Source organism: Dermacentor silvarum, chromosome 4 (assembly GCF_013339745.2).
Source record: "Dermacentor silvarum isolate Dsil-2018 chromosome 4, BIME_Dsil_1.4, whole genome shotgun sequence".
Lineage (NCBI taxonomy): Eukaryota > Metazoa > Arthropoda > Arachnida > Ixodida > Ixodidae > Dermacentor > Dermacentor silvarum.
The window spans coordinates 134,752,902-134,773,491 of record NC_051157.2 but is presented as its reverse complement, the minus strand read 5'-3'; the positions used below and the strand labels follow the sequence as shown (position 1 = coordinate 134,773,491).

Sequence of the window (20,590 nt, the reverse complement as noted above, 5' to 3'; positions counted from 1 at the left end):
TGGCTCGTCGGCCATCGTCGCATCTCCCTGCCAGAGTGGCCGTAGAGTGGCCAACCAGCCGACACCTCGGTTAACCTCCCGGCTTTTGCTTCTCTCTCTCTAAGAAAGCTAATCCCATTATAAACAGATCAGAGACACAAGAGCTAAAACTCTCATTTCTATTTATGGAAAAACAATTAGCGATTATATTAGTGGCACCAAAGATTTAAAAAACAAGATGTAACTAACATAAAGACGATATGCCTTTTTTTGATCCCATAGGTAATTATTGCGTAAAATGTTACAGTCAATTTTTATTGTTAGGAATTATGGTTAGCAACTTGGTTGATATTTCTAGTGACCTACTTTTTCAACTTCCTAGAGTAGTATCAGTGGTGTCCAAACTAATAGCAAACTTTAGTGCATCTGGGCGTGTTTTGCTACCTTCCCTATTGCAAAAACCAGCGTCTTCCAGAGCCTTCCAGTGTGAAACCAGTGCGTTTTTTTGACACTGGATGGCACTGGGGACGCTGGCACACGCTGGGAGTCACTGGGAGTCACTGCGACACTGGTGAGATCGCTGGAGAAGTGCTGGGTCACATTGGACGAGACGCTGGTTTCACTGCTATGACGCTGGGACACACTGGTGTGCGCTGTACACGCGCTGGTTGGCGCTGGAGTTCGCTGGTTCGTACTGGAGACTGCGCTGGTTTCGTTTGTGCCGCACTGCCGGAGTATAGGCGCTGTTGAATATTAAATGCTTGATACAATTTTATGGGCATCTCCTGTCCAAAAAACAGACTCCTGTCCTAAATAGCGCTATGAGTTGGGATCATAAATGTCTGTTTCGTGTAGTCGGTGGTTTAGCTTGGAATAAAGGTGCGTGAGCTAGCCCATGCATATGCGACACTTCAGATCACTTTCGCTTTGTACATTTCCCTTTTGACTATGCGGATAGCTGTATTCGTGAACGAAATTACGCAAACGCAGATAACGCCTCGTTTTCTAGTAGTTTGTACGCAATAGATGACTGCGAGTTGTCGCAGTGTTGTACAGCCGACACGAAACCGAGCAGCCGTTTAGACGCGTTCGAACGGACCTCAGAAAGTCTGCCGCTGATTGATATTATCGCACCGACAACAAAGCTGCGGTGATTCGTGCGCTTCCACTTTCCCTGATGTACTAAAAATAATAGTTAAAAGGTTCAGAAGCTCAAATACAAACATTTTCGCATTCGCCAGGTACCCACACCGAGATCGTTCGCTTCCACCGATGGTTAGGCCTACCGTACCCGCCGAGTTCGTCTACACTCTATCAGCCCGTCTGGGCTGAGGAATCAACAAGTCTAACGAGGATAAATCACTCTGTAGTTCACCTTTCCCATCAGTGTTTTTAAACAGACCATTCTTTCGCGTGCACAGTGTCAGTACAAGAAGCGATGAGCGCCGATATGACGTGTTATAAACATACCTATATGTGCTGTCGCTGAAGGCTGTCAGCCGCATTAACCGACAGCTTTTCTTACGGAGATATGTGACTAAACATACGTGTCGATTGAAAAGCATTGTCGAGCTGTTGCATTACCAATGTCGGAAATGTTGCATTACCTTTGCGCGAAGAATAAGAAACGGCTGTCAAAATCGGCAGTAACGGCCCGTACAACATCCCGGGTCGGCGGTTCATTTAAGGGTTTTTTTCGTAGTTAATATACCAATCGCAAAAGCGAATCAGTGTTGCAGCACTTCCAGGCATACTATGCAATGCCGACAACAACTTTTTCGTTCTGATAGAGGCGTAAGTTTTAGTTAAAGGCGATATCGCATCTACCATGTCTGTGCGAGACGTCTGTGCAAAGCTACAACTGTGTCTGCGCGTTGACATGGCAAAATATGAATCGGTAATCATGAGTCGGCGTGGCGTATAGTGGTAAGATATTGGGATCTGTAGGTCGGAGGTTCGAGTCCTGGCGAATTTTTTGGCTTTCTTTTTTTTATTCCATTACAACGTTCTATGTTTCTTTCTGTATTCGAAAAAATATATAAGGTAGCGAGGCACCAGGTATTTCTCGCTCTAGAGCTGCATTTCGCACCAGTACCCCGCGCCCAGCGCCTCCCAGTATGCCGCGCCTTGCCAGCGTCCCAGCATCCAGCGCGCGACACTGGGCTCATAATCAGGCATGACACTGGGCACTGGATACTGGGTTTTGCAATAGGGATTGGCTTTATTTATTGATACTTTATTTTTATTTCCCATCTACTTCCTATTCTGGGCAGTATACTTGAAAGGAACAGTTCTTTGCGTTAGATTTGGTTTACTGCGATCTTCCCAGATAATTGCTCCTCTGTTTTGCCTTTAGCATGTCCTGTAGCGTTCAGGCCGTGCGCATCAACACTTGTAATTCAAAAGATTCGCAGTGCGTTGCCAAGGGTGGGTGTCGAGCGCCAATAAGAAATGACACCAGCTACTTCAGATAAAAAATGAACATGTTACAACTTTCTCACCGTGTTTCAGTTTTACTTGTCAAGCTCCATCGTGTTTTGGTGCATTTTCTCCGCACGAACAGTGCGTTTTTAAATTCATTACCAAGGCTTATAATGAACCAATAATGCCAGTTTAAGTGTCTCTTAGATAGTCTAAGTTTAAGTGTCTCTTAGATAATGTTCTTCTTAGCTGATGTAAAGGAGATAGCGATTGAAACACGTTACTCAGCCCGCATAGAGGCCGGCACTTTTTCGCCCTCAGTCAGCAATGGGGATTTCGGGAAAACCAAAGGCATTCACAATTCACAATGCTTCACAAAGGCCCTCGCCTTTGTCGCTATTATTATGCCATAATAATAGCGCCCACCGGTGGCGACGAAAGCACGACTCCCCATGCGAGCCGAGTATAGAATTGTAATTGTATGCGAACCGTACCTGTGCTTTTGAAAAAAGCTATGATAGACACCTGTTCATTGCTGATGATCCGTGCATGAAAAATGTAATGGTATATAGTGCTACTTCCTATCCTTGTCACTAACTCTCCCTGGCTTTGATAACTCCTGGGTCATTTACACCTATATGTGACTCTTTCGAAAACTAACCATTTCGGACATTTCACAAAAGTACTTTTAACTAAACAAGCGAATCAAAACTAGCTGTGAATGGTTATTCCATGTGCGTGCCATGTTTAACTCGTATTTAAGTTTTTCCTCAGTACAACAAATTCTTCTCATCTGTCTTTTTTTTCTCCAGGGTCCTACCTGTTCGTCTCGAATTTTGAAAGAAAGAAAGGAGACCAGGCCGAACTGATAGGTGACATCCTCTCTGTGGACAGCACAGTGACGCAGTGCATCGAGTTTTGGTATATAATCAGTGGAGATGACAGCGCAGAGCTGAAGGTAAGCTAATAGGCCATAGGAAATTCCTAATAAACAGCAGATCTTTTTTTGGAATTTATCTGGATTTTTTACAGCAAATGTACAGAGGATCTGGCCTATCTTGTCGGCAATTGCATCGGGACTGTGTGGAAACAAGCTGCCGTGACGCAAATAAAAATAGAATCAGTTTACTTCACAAATTATTTGTTATTTCTAATACTCAACAAATTGTACACTCTGCTCCCTCGTAGGAGGCCTTAATTCATTTTTCATTTTATTTCGCTGCTCGACCGGGCATTCTTAATATGCTAATTTATTAAACTGAAGAAAAAAATATTACACCAAATAACGGGAAACATCTTGGGAGTTCTACTTCCTAGGGCATTTAACCATCAAAATGACAACAGGCCTTTATTTTATAAGGCGTACAACCCCACGTGCTGTACATGGCAGCCAATCGAATCGTGTTATTGTCACGAGAAATCCCCCCCCCTTTTTTTTTCTTTTTTTTATGTGGCATTCGTGGGTCTCTTATTCCTAACGTTTTCTGCGAAATAGAAGCGGCTTTTCAGAATGACGCCGATGGCCTGTAAAAAATAACAGTAGTAGTATGACCGTTAAAGTGATAGCTGATTATTACAGTGTACTCTAAGCATACACACAATGATAATATATCCGGTCCATTTCTAGCTCTAGAGGGTTGCTTTCGAAGGAGCGAAATATTCACTGTTTATGAAAGGCGCAATAAGATATCATGCCGAAGTTGTGAGGGAATGATAGCCTGTGGCGCCTGAAGTAAGATATCGGGATAAAAGTATACGTTAGAAAGAGTTGTTTATAATGCCTCTCCTGTCGGAAACTGGAGCGAGACAGTTCTTTCTTGAGGCCTAACAAAAATGGCAAAGTGGTCATGTATACAACGATAACGGCCTTGTGATCTAATCAAGTAACGTGAGCACTTGTCATGCAAACATTGAGCTACAGTGAAATACCAATGGAATATAAAAAGTGCACTCGGCGCGCAATTTTCGATTCTGAGTTGTACGTGCTTAGTCAAAATGATGCCTACGAGAGCTGTAACTACATAGCTAAGCAATACGAAAAAAAAAACACGTCTGTACTTGACGACGCAGAAAAAAACGGTGATCACGAAATTAGCTTTGTTCTTAAAAATATAATTCTACGTTCATATTGTGCATACAGCGTTCCTATTAAATTATTAACTATATGTCACTTAAGGCCCTGCAAATACTTTTCGAAAGTAAATCCTTGTATGTCGATTAAACCACCGGTTTATTGCTATCATTTACACCTGAAGACACCTCAGTTATTTTTGTGCAGTACCAAAGATTTAGTTCACCTTTTAAACTATTAGCTTTAAAGTCACACTTGTAATGCTACACGCCTTTAGAGCACAGCTGAAGCATCAGTTTCAGTTATTGCCTTAGCATTATCTATCTAGTAGTTTTTTTCTTCCACGTTCAAAAGGACGCTCAGAAAAAGGCAGACACTACTAATTAATGTAGAGAGGTACATGTGAGACGCTGCTATTGCTTAGACTTTCAGGGGACGTTTCAATACATCATGTACCAACTGACCTAGCTTTGAACCATGTGGCGTTTATTATTGGTTGCTCACTTTGCGCTAACGGTGAGCCTGCGCAATGTGGCTCTAACATTTGGCGATAGCAATAATGAATCTGTGAAAACCACGTTATCAGTAGCCGCGGCACATACTTGAGGTCATTGGAACACAGAGAGGGATGCGAGTGTAGGACGCACCTGGAAGAAAGGAGACACGTCAAATTTACACGCTAGCCTGGCCACTTCGTTAGTGTAAGTAGAACTTTGGCGGTGCACTTGAGAACAGGGGGTGAGTGGGGTATTCTGTAAGTGTCCCCTTAGTGGACTGTCCAATTCGGCCACAGCTCATTGGCTGGAGCTGAACTAGCGACAAGGAAACTATCTTTGGGTGCCTGTTTTTCTTGCTGGTACTCCAACCCAACCAATCAGCAATTCAGAAGCAGCCAAAGTGGACATATTCATTAGGTGGACATTTACAGGATACCCCCCCATCCACCCTCCACATCAGTTGTGGGATGCTCGCGCTGGTGATGCGCACTTACTGTTCCATTACGCCGATTTTCTTTCCAGCGAAAAAAGATATTGCTTCAGAAGATGCCAGTTAGAGCACTGCACGGGCTCGGCCTTACCCGAAAGCCCGGTCCCGGCCCGTGGGCCGGGCCGGGCCGGGCCGGGTAGGGCAGTTTTTTGACGGGCTTGGGCCGGGCTCGGGTACGGCATGCGCTTTTTGACCCGGGCCCGGGCCAGGCTCGGGTTTTTTGAGGCGGTCCCAGGCCGGGCTCGGACTTTCTGGTGGTGTGCATGTATCATGCAGCGAGTTATCCTCGCGCTTCTCGACTCTGAAAAACATGTCCTTTTTCGGTCTCGGGCCAGGTTCCGGCCGGTTTCGAGCCGGATTCGGGCCGGGCTCCGGCTTGAGGTAAAGGGGTGGCGGGCCAGGCCGGGCGGAGAACGTACAATATTTCCGGGCCCGGGCCGGGCCCGGGTCTCGCCATAAAACTTTTGGTCGAGCTCCGGCGGGCAGCCCAATGTAAAAACGGGCCGGGCTGAAAAAATCGACTCGTGCAGTGCTCTAAGTGCAAGTCGCCGAAAATTGACACTGGTTATGCAAAATTGGCGCCGAAGACAGAGTTCGCATAAAGTTAGAACTTGATAAGTTAAACATTCGTAATTAGTGATCACTTATACTAGTAATTAGAACAGAAAAAGGTATATCTTTTTTAAAGTGGCTGCTAGCAGCATACATTTGGTTTCATCTATACGGTGTGTCCCAGCTAACGCTAGAGAAGCTGCTCAACGAAGAAAATATTTTAAAAAGAAGGTGCACGTTGCAGTTATAACACCTACGTGGTTCCGTCCCAGAGGTATTAGTTTGACCACTGTATCTTAAGATCATATCTCGGGCCATGTTTTTTTCATCATTTTTTTAAGCTTGGCTAAGCTTTGCTGGGACACCATATAAAAAGTGTGTTACCATAATTTTAACCTGCTTTATGCTAGCTCAAACACGATTTTATATGGTTCATATTATTCACTATAACAACCTGGCTGGTTAGTAGTCACAATAAAAACATCAAGACAAAGCTTCTGCACCATGGGGGAAGGAAAAAGTTAGGAGGGAGCCTATACCGCAAAGCGATTGACGCTGACTGTAGTAGCCCAACACGTGGTAAAAACGTCAGAGCACGGAGGATACGCCATGGCACGCGGTAAGTTAAGTAATCCCGGTAGATTTCTTGGTCAATATCCATTCGGGGAAACCATTTGAAACTCTGAAATAAACAAAAACAAAACCAAGGAAAAAATCAAAACAAGTAAAATCTTTTTCCATCCTGCATGTGAGCAGCTGCCGACCGAGCGCGTACCAAATAAAAGCTACCGGTGACCAAACGTCTCGGCAAATCTAGATTCTCCATGATCTCGACGCAAGAGTTAAAGTGTTGGGCCACCACAGCTAGCTACACGAAGCAGTCACTTACCAAGGCTGGCTGCGTGACGTAATGCTCCCTCCTATATTTTCCTTCCTCTGTGATCTGCACAGACCCTACCAAGTACAGATATATGTGAGACGCGGAAGTTCTGTTATGAGACATTTGTGCAAAATTTTTCCGTCTCCTGCAATGACCGCCTACCTCCTACTCGCCAGTACGATTACGTAGTTATGCCTCCAGTGATAGTTGAAACTGCTGGCATTGCGAAACTAATTGATTCCCTGAATCAACACTCATCACCTGGTAACGCCTCTATTAACTCAAATTTTCTAAAAAATACCAACGCCGTTAGTTCTGTTATCCTAACAAAACTTTTTCAGCAGTCACTGGATACATCCACTCAACCTAGCCAATAGAAAATTGGGAAGGTGGCTCACTGCATAGGTCAGGTATCAAAAATCTAACAGCCAATTATCGCCCCATCTCACTCTCAAGTACTTGCTGTAAGTTGCTAGAACATATAATTTTCAAACATGTCGTTAACTTCCTTGAATAAAATGCATTTTTCACACCAGCTCAGCATAGATTTAGAAAAAAAAATGCTTGTGAAACTCAGCCTGCAATCATTATGCATATATTACATCATATTCTCGATCGTTCATCATTTGCAGATTGCATTTTTTTAGACTTCGCTAAAGCAGTTGATAAGGTCTATCATAAACATTTACTTTATGAACTAAGTCAGATGAACCTTCACACTAACATCCTGAAGTGGATTGAATGCTGCCTATCTAATCGCACTCAGTTTGCAACTGCAAACGGCCATGACTCACCACTTCGAAGCATACCTGCCGGTCTACCAGAATGTTCAGTGCTCTGGCCTCTTGTGTTTCTCATCTATATTAACGAGCTCCCTTCCTCTCTATCATCTAACATTCACTTATTTGCTTTTTATTGTATTATATTTCGTAAAAACTCTAATGCAGAGGATCCTGACCACCTTCAGTCTGAACTAACTACTGTACCTAATTGGAGCAAAAATTGGTTAATAGAACTAAATGTTGGCAAATGTAAAGCGATGCGTGTATCCCGAACAACTAGCGGCATGCATACATATTACCTAAATAATGTTCCCTTGGAAATGGTAAACTCTTACAACTACCTAAGTGTGCATGTCTCTGCTAATTTATCTTGGAATGTTCATACCGGCTACGTAATTCGCAATGCTAACCGCATGCTTGGATACCTGAGCCGTAACTTTTCAACTGCCCCTTCATCGCTAAGGATGCTTCTTTATGCTGCCCTTATACGTCGTAAACTAGAATATAAATGCGCTGTTTGCAATCCTGCCACTGACAAACTAATTAATTCATTAGAACTTGTTCAAAATAAGTCAGTGCGTTTCATCTTACGTATTTACAATAGAACTGCAAGTGTGTCTGCCATGAAAACCAACCTTTCACTTAGTCCACTTTCTTCTCGTCGCAAAATTGCACTTTTACCGTATACACTAGCGTAAGGGCCGCACGTTTTTTCCGCGATTTTGATGGGGTGCGGCCCTTCCACGGAAGTATGAAATTTTTGTTCAATTTTCGATCCACGTATGGAAAAACCTCTTTAATCGTGCCCTATATACTTAACGATGGGATATCTGGCGTCTAGCTGCGGACATCCTCGCTAGATGTCATCATCGGTATCGCTACTCGGGCTCGGCTCGTCGCCGCTGTTTGGGTCATCCAAACGTTCATCCAATCGTCCTCAGTGCCGTCCATGGCATTGGAAATCCCGGAGACCTTAAAACTCTTGACAATAATGTCCGTGAACACCACATGCCACGCATGTAAAATCCAAGAGCAGTCCAGCAGAAGTGACGCCCTCCTTAGTCGTCCGGTCGGCGTTTTCTCGTGGGGGCCCGCTTCCGTTCATTCAGAGTACTGGCGTCTGAATTATGCCTTAAATGGCCTATAATAGACACATCCAGTGGTTGCAGCATGCTTGTCAAACCGTCGGGGATGACCGCCAGATGCGCACAAGCTTCTGCAAGACGAGCCGTCACGCGCTCTGTGAGGCTCGTCAGCAAACGGCACACGAGTGTGCCGTTTGCTGGATAGTTTTTTTTTTTTTTTAACACGAAAGTGTTTTATGCCGGGGTCCACCAAGACTTCACTGACGTATTTCCGTCACGGAAATACGTCATAGAACATAATACAAAGAAAGAAACCAGAAGAAAAAGTTCCACAAACATGCAAAATTTGGAAATCGAACCCACGACCTCTCGGTCCGCGACGATAGATCGCCGAGCGTGTAACCCATTGCGCCACAAACGCATTTGCAGAGAGCTACACAGACGCGCCTTATATATCTAACACTCCTCCGTGTACCCGCGCTCTTGCTCGGGGCGGTGCCGCCGCCTACGAGCAGAAAAGAGAAGTACTGCATTATGACACTAACGCGCACCGACAGTGAACGCTTCGGTGGTCTCAGCACTACGACGCCTCGATGCCAGCATTCGAAGGGACGCTGGCATCAAGAAGCACTACCAACGCCAGGTGGCGTTCACCGTACTCAGCACAGCGGAGCGTGGCCTCCGCAATTAGCTCTGAAAATGTTTCTGAAGTTGATCGCGGAGGCTGCAATTACGACGCGCTGTACGCGCTGATTTGACTCGGTGACGATTCAGTTACGTGCTTTGTCTTGCGCGTTGTATTAGTGTGTCAGTTACGTGCTTCGTCTTTCGCGTTGTGCTAGCGTGTGCAGCGTAGTGCAGCTTCCATATGCACGACGGTTGCTCATGGTCATCGACGTTGGTAGTCGTGATGGAGGAGACGTGCCACCAGGCGTCAGCGTGGGTGCATCAACGCCTAAGGGCGCTTTAGCCACAAAACACTAATAGACATTATATATCAATGTCCAATAAACATTACACTACTTCTGTGAAGACACGTTTCACTTTCGTGTTCTATACCGATTCCTATATAAGAGGGATCAACCACATTTTTTTTCAATATTTGGACTGCCAAGTTGGGGGGAGCGGCCCTTACACGAGCGCGGCCCTTAGTCGAATGCATACGGTAGTTCTTTTTCACAAGCTATATACCATCATTCCACACTCCGCAATGATCTCATTTTTCAGCCACAATACGTATCACCTCGAATAGACCATCGTTAAAAAGTTGGTCTCGTATCATGTCAAACTAAATCTTTCTTGCACTCATTTTTCCTTCGGTCACCCACGGAATGTAACCGCCTTCCTGCTGAAGTCGTATCCATTCACGATAACCAAAGGTTCCGAGCTGCTCTAGCTAACATTGTGTAATAAAAAAGCATTATTTCTACTATATGCTTGTAACCAAAGTAAATTTTCTATTTAACACTTTACTATGTTAGTTTGCTACCAATTTATTATGATGATGTAAACCCTAGCTAAATCTGTATAATCAGAATACCTTGTACTCGAACGATCTAACTGCTCTTATTTCTTTACTTTTAATTTGCTGTAACTAACTCCCCTCCTTAATGCCTTTGGCCCTGAGTGTAACAATAAAAAACTAATAAATAAATTACCGCTTGGGTATCGATCGTCGCAATAACCTTAGCTCCTCGAACATTTGGTGGTGACAGCCCATTGTCATAGCCACTGCTAATATCCGCCAAATTCCTTTGGTGGAAATGGGATTTCCTGATAAACTACCGTTCTTGCTATATCTCTATCCTTATTCCTACTATATACCGCCTGCTTTTACGCCTTTCAGGTTCTTGCTATCGATCCAGAGCACGAGGCACGGGACAATTCTCCGCTTTGGTCGCAGAAAGGTGGAGGCCCTGTCACATGGCAACAGGGCCGTGTCGCAGCACTTCACGGCAGGCGGGTACGGCGATATCATAAGGCACCAATACTATGTTCTTTTATCTGCAAGCCACAAATACATAGTAACTTTTAGTGGCATGCCTCCTTGATTTGACAATCTGTCAGGGACAGCAACGAAGAGTGGTTTCTTTCACGACAAGAATGTCAACTTGACTTATCTGTGGGCAGCTTACGCAATAATTCGGTTATATTTACTGCTTGTTTGCATAAAGTTTGCAAACGGGCTGTAATGATTTCGCGTAGTAAAGGAAAGGGTGCTCCGGAGACTTTCATGCGCACAAATACTTTTCAGCATACCTTTGATGGTTACGGATAACTACGCTCTTTAGCAAGTTTGCTGCTTTTGGGACGTATCTTGTCCCCAAGCAATATTCATCGTCTGTCTATTTTGCGTTTCCTTTCTTGAACGCTCTGCGCTCGCTGCTTTCCTGTCAAGATTGCTTCATCATAATCATAACGTTCATGCCGTTCCTTACCAGGAAGTACCGGCCGCGTTATTGTAAGGAAAAAAAAACGCACTCTAGATAGACACTAGTATTGTTTGGGGATAAGATAAGCACCACAGGGTGCAAACATCTGTGTAAGACGTATGTGCACCAGGTACTATTCAGAAAATACTATCTTTAAAGCCTAAAACTAGGGCGGTGGATTTCAATTGAATTACAACCTAATCGGCTTTTCTTATACAAATTTGCGCTGGTGTCGGCGCCTCCAAATCGAACCGGTGGCTGTTTTACACAATAATGATTGTATAAAAATAACTGATGAATTTCGATCACTCATTACAGTTCGCTTATCGCGAGTACCTCCAATGATGACTAAATGCAAGAAAGGACCGGCAAAGAAGAAGATATGGATCGCAGAAATCAACAAATAAGGCACACATAAAAAGTCAGCGTTCATTCTCGGCCCATAGATATCTTAAATATCGTACAGTGCATATTATTATCAGTAGCGGTCTCGCTCACTCAATTTGCCAAATATGTTTTCAACCAGCTTCTTCAATGAAAGCATGTGAAGGTTTAATGGAAGCCGTTCCCGTTTCTGTGAAGTTATTGGTCTCTTGTCATAAAACCAATGTCTTCCTCCGTAGCCAAATTGCTTGACCTAGTTGTTATGGGAGAGGTAGTATACTTGCCATCATCAGAACTAAGTTTATTTGCTCTAATGTTGTGAAACATTTCAACTTCTCATTTTTTTGCAGCCCATTTTCCTGGCAACTATGGGATTGGCATCGATACCAGCATATACCGCTCTGGATGACATCGCTGTGAAAGAATCTCACAAGTGCGATACATTACCAACATCAGCTGAAGCTTTATCCGCAGGTGATTTCTAGATTGCTTCAAACAATTAAAGCACATGCAGCAACAATCAGAAAATATATTACAGCGAACCACCAGCCACGCGTAAAGTTAGTTAAATTTTAGGCTACTATTCAGTTGTGCATCTAACAGAGGTAGTGAATTTTTTAGACGAAGTAGGATTTATGAACAGACCTTAAATGTTGCAGGTTTTACTGTTTCTATCATTGACTTTCTAACACCCTATGTCTGGCGCAGCAAAGCCTAAGTCGCTTTTGCGCCAATAAAACCAATTTAACTAACGTGTGAACTATGCAGGATTATAATTCGTCTTACCTGCGTGTAGTCCGAATCAACGGCGCTAAGAGTCATTATGACACAGTATTTGGCGTTCACTTTTACACATGTGGTGAAATTTCTAAACATATCACGTATCCAGAACACGGTTTAACAAAGAATAGCACTGCCACTGAAACGCGGTACATCATCATTGAAATTGGAATATAATACTCAGGTAATAATTCTATAGCTACCTTTGGCAATATTCAACTTATAAAAATTTTGTATTCTGGCTACATGAACAAAAAATACCAAATTTTTTCGAGTTAGAAGTACCTAGCAGAAAAACAGCATGAGTTGAGATAAGTAAAAAAAATAGAATATGCCGACAATCGGGAATCACTTATTACTAAACACCGATGCACTAGTATCCAGCAGGCAAGTCAATACCATTACGGAAGTGATGTCAGCAAAGGGGAACTTCAACGCGAGATAATGCTACCTCTGAAATGAAATTGTTAATAAACTAAGGCGCATTTTATAAAGTTTGAAATTATAGAAATAACTTGTTTTCTCGCGTGATATGTAATCATTGGCCATGAAATGGACGTCCATTTTAATACACTTCTCGGAACGGCCAACAAATGTATATCTCAATAATGCACGTCTTAACACACTCATAATGCTACTGATAGCTTCTAGCGAGAAACTATGGTACTTATTGTGCATACATATTGGTGATTACCGTAGACGCTTCTTTGTTGGGTTTTGTCGATCAAATTACTACACTACGAATTCAAGTCACTATAGTTATGAGGCTCAGCGCGACATCGTCGGCTTCTGTATGCAGCGGAGCTGCTCAGCTGCAGATTCGAAAGGTCGAACCTCTGTCGCTGGTCCTCTCACGGGGCTACATCAAGAACCTGGATGTTTGGCCCACCTTTATTCGCCACGCTGGGTCCACCTGCGCTTCCAGACGGTGTAAAAGGTACAAGTGCAAATCACCAGCAAGATTTGATGTCTATAAACGACAAACTCGTGACGTGATTTCGTGAAAACGTTTCCTGCAGAGGCTTGTATGGGGTACTCGACTTATCGTATTCTCCCGCAATTCTACTGGCTCCACAAGGCCGCCAGTGAAATTATCAGCGCCTATCACCACAGAGAATGTTAGACACACAGCTATCTTTTGCTTCTAAACAAGACAGAATTACAAAGGAAGATAGAAATTTCAAATGATGAGGAGTCGTTGAAGAAGGAATGGAGCTTTAAAAGGCGACCGCAACAAAATTTCACTTGGGCAAAATCACCCTTATATGCTAGCATAAACGCGCCTGGAGAAAATAGTCATTGTGATAGCACTCTTACAATGCAAGAACTTTGCTAATGGCTTTCTTGCGGTCCATTGTAAGCAATGTGGCGGTCATTCAGTGTTTTACAGCTGCAAAATAGTTGGCCGAAGCAATATTCAGCTTTCAAGGAACATTATCGAAGCAGAGGAAATCGAAAACATGGGTTAAATGTGTGTAAGTGTGCCATATATCGCGCTAGCAGCAAACAAATTTCACTTTCTTGGTGTGCCCACGTCGAATACTTAAAACTGACAGGTTGTGAAGAGACCCGGAATTGGGCTTGAGTTCCTTAGGGTCTTATGGATGTTATTTCTCTCTCAGACAGGTTGTTAAGCCTTTGAGTATTAATTTTAGTTCTGCATGCTGATTTGCTCATATTATGTCAGGTGCGTATAAAGTAGCAACAGGATCTGAAGAATAGCCTGTTGGAAAGAGCGCCATCCCCGACGTGGCTTAGCGGCTAGGGGGATTTCGCTGTTAACCACGAGGTCGAGGGATTTAAATCCCGGCCGCGGCGGCCGCATTTCGATGGGGGCGAAAAGCAAAAAACACCCATGTTTCGTGCATTGTGGGCATATTAAAGATCTCCCGGTGGTCAAAATTAATCCGGAGCCCACAGTACGGCGTGCCTCATAATAAAAGCGTTGTTTTGGCCGTAAAACAGCAGAATTCAATTCAAATTCAAAGTAGCGCCTGTATGTTTGTGCGTATATGTGCCTTTTTTGGCCTTGTCCAGTTCCCGCTTTTGAATGCGATAGCATTAAGGGCCCCGTGTCGCAGAAAATCCGGCGTCGGCGTTAGTGTGAATGTCGGCGTTCGTGGCGGAGAAAATCATCCTGAACCACCCCGACCGCGCAGGCCCTCCACGTGGTGCAAGGTGTTAGTGAACAGAAATTGAGTTTTTCACAGTTAAATTCGTCTGAGAAATGGTAAAGGACGACTTAACCACAACCTACACATATGGTGCCATCGGACTGTTGGGGCAATAGCAAACAATTAATAAAATAATACAAAAAGGTCCTAGGCCCTTCACATTTTAATATAAGGCGACTTATTTTACCCCTGGAAGAACATCTTCCCAGCTATGCATTCGTATTTAAGAGTGAAGCCGACTTTAAGGGGATTGGTGTAAGCTTTTTGAATTGGTCTTTGTAAGCTGGCTTGACCACGCTCTGTGTTGCAGTGAAACCCCCTCAAAAATACGATGCGAACAGGTCCCGATAGTGCTATCGCGTTCCACTCTTAAAGGCGAACCTTAAGCGTCCTCTAATTTTTTTAACATTCTTAAGGATTACCAACGTGCCCAAACTGCCACTCTGGTCACATATTCTATGACGGAGGTGCATTAAAGGATCCCTTTCTTGATGCAGATCTGCTTCGAAAAGGAATATTTGTGATGAGAATGCTTGTAAATGTACCAGAAATAAAAAAAACATGCTTTGAGTTGTATCTGAACTTTTACGACTCTCTGGTAGCCGCATGTTCACTCCATCATGCTGCTCGCAGATTTTCTGTCAAGTAATTTTTAATTCCCAATATTCTACGTACGCGGTTGTATGAAGACAATTATTTGTCTAGGAGACCACTAATCGGTAGACTTGACGCCTATAGTAGCAAAACAATAGGCGCAAGCACCAATGAGAAAGAAAAGGACGGCACGCAAGTGTGCAAAATATAGAACACACTAGTGCGGTAGTCCCGATTGGTCACATCCACCTGAAGCTCCCCGTTATCATCGGCACAATGGCTGGCCGGCTACAATAAATTGTGGCCGCGGCGGCTTCCTCTCCTCAGCCGCCTCCACACGCTATATGACATGAAAGCAGTTAAATTTACGAACGCGTTCAGCGCTTTGGTGCTCCATTCTCATATAATGAAGATGTGGTCTATGTAGCGCAGAATACCAGCATTTATTCCAAGTTATGTTGACCAATCTGAACTAGCTGTTCCATAAAACTATTAGCATGTATCAGCAGGAATTGGGTTCCCCGGATAGCAGCAAACGTTTCCAGGTAGTGTAGGTGGAATCAAATTTTATATAGTTGAGAGCGCAAACAATCTTCAGTAATGAAAGATATAGTTAACCATGATTATCATGTGAGCTGTTTTGAAGGGATTTTGAGACATATTCAATTCCTGCAGGAACAGGTAACGGCATTTGTGTAACGGGCAGGGACATGCCAATTTGCAAGAATAGCCTGGCCAGAGTATGTTTGTGTTGTGTTAATTAAATCTATAGCTTGAATGAAGTATAGGGATCGCGAATAAAGCATCAAAGTCAGGCGGGGATTCACTCATGGGATTCATATATGGAGTTTAAATGAGGTGGATGAGGTGGGAAAATGGGGAATTCTGATTTCGATTATCACTCAGTAGGACCAATATTGTTGAGCACTGTAGTACTACCTGGTATTTATGGTGTAAACAATTCTTCCACGGACACCTGATGGCGTTCAGAAAGAACGAAGAGACGGTTTTCTTGTTCATAATTTTGCATGGGTTTCTTTTCAGTTAATTTTTTTTCTACTTGCATATAAGAAAAGCAGCGGTAACTAAGTACTATACAGCCTGGCAAACGCCTCTACTCTAATAGCCTTTCAACGGGGAGGTCGGCCAGCTGAGGTGCAAATAGCTCCAGTATGGCAAAATGAGTACCACAAGAAAATGTAGTTCTATAGTAACAAAGTCAAACTTAGTCGCGTTACATTCCAATTAGCTCCACGGAAAAAAAGAGATATACGAAATATACAGCATGCAGCGACACAACATTAGTTTCGTCTTGAAAGGAGCATCTACGTATATAGTCGTGGGTTTGTAGACGTTTTTGCCTGTCGTACAGGCGGCCTCATCCACGCAAGCGGATCAATCCTAGAGCCCAACCAAGGCCTGCTGGGAATGCTCTCACCCATTGTCGGAGCACAGACAGAATCAGCCTGCATCTCCGTGTGGTACCACATGTTTGGAGGCCGCGGCATGAATGTACAGTTAATCCTAAGCAAGTCGCAGCCTTCCTCCGGTTTTTTGCGGAGCACTTCGATACTGCTGCATCATCGAGGGCGCACGACGACTGACAAGTGGTACAACGTCCGACGAACAGTGAACTTGGACACTCCGCACAACCAGGTATCTTACTCCAGTTTTATGCACCTTGAAACTCGTCCAAATTGGAACAAATCAAAACGGAATTCTTAAATAGCCCCAGTAGCTCTGCGCTTGTCTCGAATAAGTTAAATTTATTGAAATTTAGCATGCAAAGTTTAGTTTGCTAAAAGGAGAAGAACCAGTTATTTCTGACTGTCCGAATAACTGCGCTCAATGTGTTGTTTCGGAATTAACTGGGTCACAAACGCGCAAAAAAGACATAATTACAGTGGTTGGAAGAACATATATGTAAACGGAAGCCAACAGAGGCGGACTGTGACAGCGGATGTGGCTCATGCCTTAAATATTGAGTTTCGTAGAAAACAACGCGAAGTAAGTTGATTGTGCCAAAGATGCTGCTCAAAAATATGAATATGACATCTGGCGGCTACCTAATAAATTTTACGCTATATATGCATGCCGGTAGCCTTGTAGCGCATCGCGTATGAATATGTTGCATCGAAACTACTTGTGAACCCTCGCAGAAATTTGTCCTACAGGCTAGGAGCAAACGCAAACCAAAACGACGCAAAACAATAAACGTTGCTCTCGCAATGCGGCGCACTACATTTCAGAAAGAAAACACAAATGGCCGTATGGCTCAACCTTTGAAAGTGATGGCAATGTGCCCTCAAAAAAAAAAGAAAGAAAAAGGAAGATGCGTCCTTCAGGCAACACTAGGGTAGGTCACAGACAACAAAGGGCATTGGCACGTAGGAAGGTAGATGCGCAGTCAACAAAAAAAAAAAAAAGAAAATAAAAAAACCGTACTACCAGGTCATATAGAAAACGTTGATTTGCCGAGTAGTTTTACTTGTAGTGAGAAACACCACACTGCAGTTTTTTTTTCGTCCTTATTTCTCAAGTATAAGGCAGGCAATCTAAATTTGCGCCTTCGTTCTGAGGCGCCGGAGATATGGTACATTTTCAGGGAACCCGCGGCTTATAAAATTATCAGTTGACCTAATCTACACCAGCTTGGACTTCCCTTGTAATTTATTTGTTTCCTTAGTGTCTTTTATCTGGCTCGCAGTTGTCGCCCAAATGTGAACAAAAGACAAAAATAGGATTATCCTTGCAAAGGCTGCTCTCAGTTCCTCAGCTCGTGCTAAATGTAAACGAGACGAAGGATAGCTTGCAATAACTTGATGTAATGAACTGTCCACGTTTAAGGATTAAAAGTTGAAGAACAGCGAATCTTGTTTCTTTCTCCAGCTGGAATTTTATACAGCACTCTTCAAAACGCTCAGGAAAGCAGCCATTGTTGCTTTGGGGCCAGTACAAGTAACAACCGGTGCATGTGATGTTCTCACGGATGCAAAAGGTAAGCTTCATGGCGCACTTTAAGTACAGCCCACATGCAATTACACCTACCTCCACAAATGCGACGTTTTCATAGATGGCCTTATACCTGAAACAGTGAGTTACTTACATGCTACTGCAATGTATTTTTGTTCCACGATAAATTTTTGAGCACTACAAACCTATTCCGACTTAACACCGTGAAAGAGAGTTCCGCATGCCATGTTACCTTCACATGCGGGATTGTGCTTGTCAACACCGTATTAATTGGTATGCATTGACAGAAAAAACTGGCCTCTTATCTCACATAAAATGACAGAATATCCACAGCGTCGTGCATGCAATTTCCAGGACACAGAAAGTTTTATCCGTAGAAGAATCTATTTCTTGTTCGACCGCACTGCCTATTTAGTTTCCCTTTGAGCATGTGCTTGACAGATCACTTCTGGAGATAAGACACATAATTGGGTGTGGGCTAGCGGCACCTGTCTGTCCCGTTCTAGAAAGTTGCGTTAGTTTTTCTTCGAGAACGTTGATGGTATAAAAAAATTGTCGCAGTTTCACCTGAAAGGCGAAACATCAATTGCGATAGCAAATTTGTAGACAGCTATACGGAGTAATGATAGTAGCTTTATCAGCTGTATAAATTTGGACATGCAGCAGCACCGGCAACACGCAGAACTGTTGTCGACGCCGTCGGCGTTTTGCCCGCGTTCGCTCAAAATGCGTGCGGCGTTGATGACTGTTGCCGGAGCCTCTGATATAAATAGGCACCTGGTGCCGCAGCTACATGTCGCCTCCCTTCCCTCTCCCTCCCCCCTACGGCCTTTCGTGCGTCAGAAGAAGGCGCGTTTGCTCTACATATATGGTGATTGTAAAGGAGGAAAGAGACGCCTACTTCTGCAGCCCTTAAGGGAGCACGGCACAGAACGCGCGTTTGTTCTCTGCCGTTCGTTCACTCCCCGTGAAAGCGCGCGTCCCTCGCGCCCTTTCACTCGCACATACAGCGTTCGGCGGCGCTGAGCCGTGCTCCCTTAAGGGCTGCAGAAGATAGCGCCAACCTTTCCCTTTCCCTCAAGAACCACTTACGGCGGCGCGCGGCGACTATTTCATCTCCATTGACGTCATACGGAACCTCACGGCGACGGCGACGGCGACGGCGACGCCGACGGCAGAAATCTGCTTTGGAGTGTCCATATAATTGCTATCGCAATAAAAATTCATGAGCTATACCACTCTGTGAACGTCGATGACCAACGAAACTGTTTTGTACACAACACAGAGGTGACACAGAATTTTCAATAAAGGTACGAACGAAAACACCCGTGTACTTAGATTTAGGTGCACGTTAAAGAACCCCAGGTGGTCCAAATTTCCGGAGTCCCCCACTACGGCGTGCCTCATAATCAGAACTGGTTTTGGCACGTAAAACCCCATAATTTAATTTTAATTTTTTTTTTAATTTATTGTCCTAATCGGTGGTAATCATGACGATAGGTACGCATACACATTCGCGTATCACCTCTGTTATTAGATGCGTCCGTCACGTAAGACACTGAATGACTCATATACACCTAAGTAATGACTCAAACAAGGGCTCCCCATTACGACGACAGAAAAGAAGTGAAATTCTACGCTGGAATGATGAGCAGCAATGGAGCCAGCTGTGGAAGAAGACGACGATGACGAACGCGCGAGCAGTGCCATGAGCACGTTGACATGGTCTGCGCCGAAATGCGCCGACAAGCCAGGTGTGGAAGAAGATGACGGCGCTCGAGCCATTGTAGATGATGATAATTTCTGCACACAAACGCCACGAAACCCCGGTTCTCAGCCATTTGCAGTTTCGCTGTAAAAAAAAAAAAAAACAGTACGCGTGCAGTTAGTTACCGCGTGCAACTTGCTTTATTGGGCGAACCTGTGCCCACAAAAGTTGCACTTGAAGGTAAACGATAGCGGCGAACACAGTCGGCGATCGTCGAAAATCTGATCGGCGGCGAAACGCGTCGGCTTTTATACATGAGTCATCGAAGGTTCCAGATTAATCCCTGGTACCCGCGTGTCTTCCAGAAAGTTCTAAACAATTCGCGTCGCTCATACAATCAGATTACATGAGCGTCGGTGACAAAAGACAACGGATAGAAGCATCGATAACGTTCGAAAAACTTCTGATACATGCAGGCGGGTCCTGCGCCTAGCGATAACGTTTAACATTTGTTAGCCGGTGAAAAGCGGTCACCGGTGAAAGATAAACATGTATACGTGTCAATATATATATATATATATATATATATATATATATATATATATATATATATATACTTAGTGACGTCACTACGCTTTCATATTTAAAAGGGTGACCCGTCCAGCAACTCATTCAGTTCCTTCTAAGACTGCCATGGGTAGACTACGGAAATTAAAAACACCAGAAGAACAGCGTGAATACAATTCTCGACCATGTGTGGTGTTTGATACAGCTTCGCTGTACATTAA

General features: G+C 43.9%; 1 protein-coding gene across 1 annotated transcript in view; it reads left to right on the top strand.

The window, feature by feature from the left end:
• The window catches only part of LOC119448916 (MAM and LDL-receptor class A domain-containing protein 1-like), a 69,911-nt gene that overhangs the window by 34,552 nt on the left and 14,769 nt on the right, over window positions 1–20,590 (top strand). Inside the window, exons 10-12 of the mRNA XM_037712126.2 lie at window positions 3,213–3,358; window positions 10,604–10,720; window positions 11,924–12,047. Coding sequence (XP_037568054.1) covers window positions 3,213–3,358; window positions 10,604–10,720; window positions 11,924–12,047 — 387 coding nt within the window. The remainder of the gene's footprint in view (window positions 1–3,212; window positions 3,359–10,603; window positions 10,721–11,923; window positions 12,048–20,590) is intronic.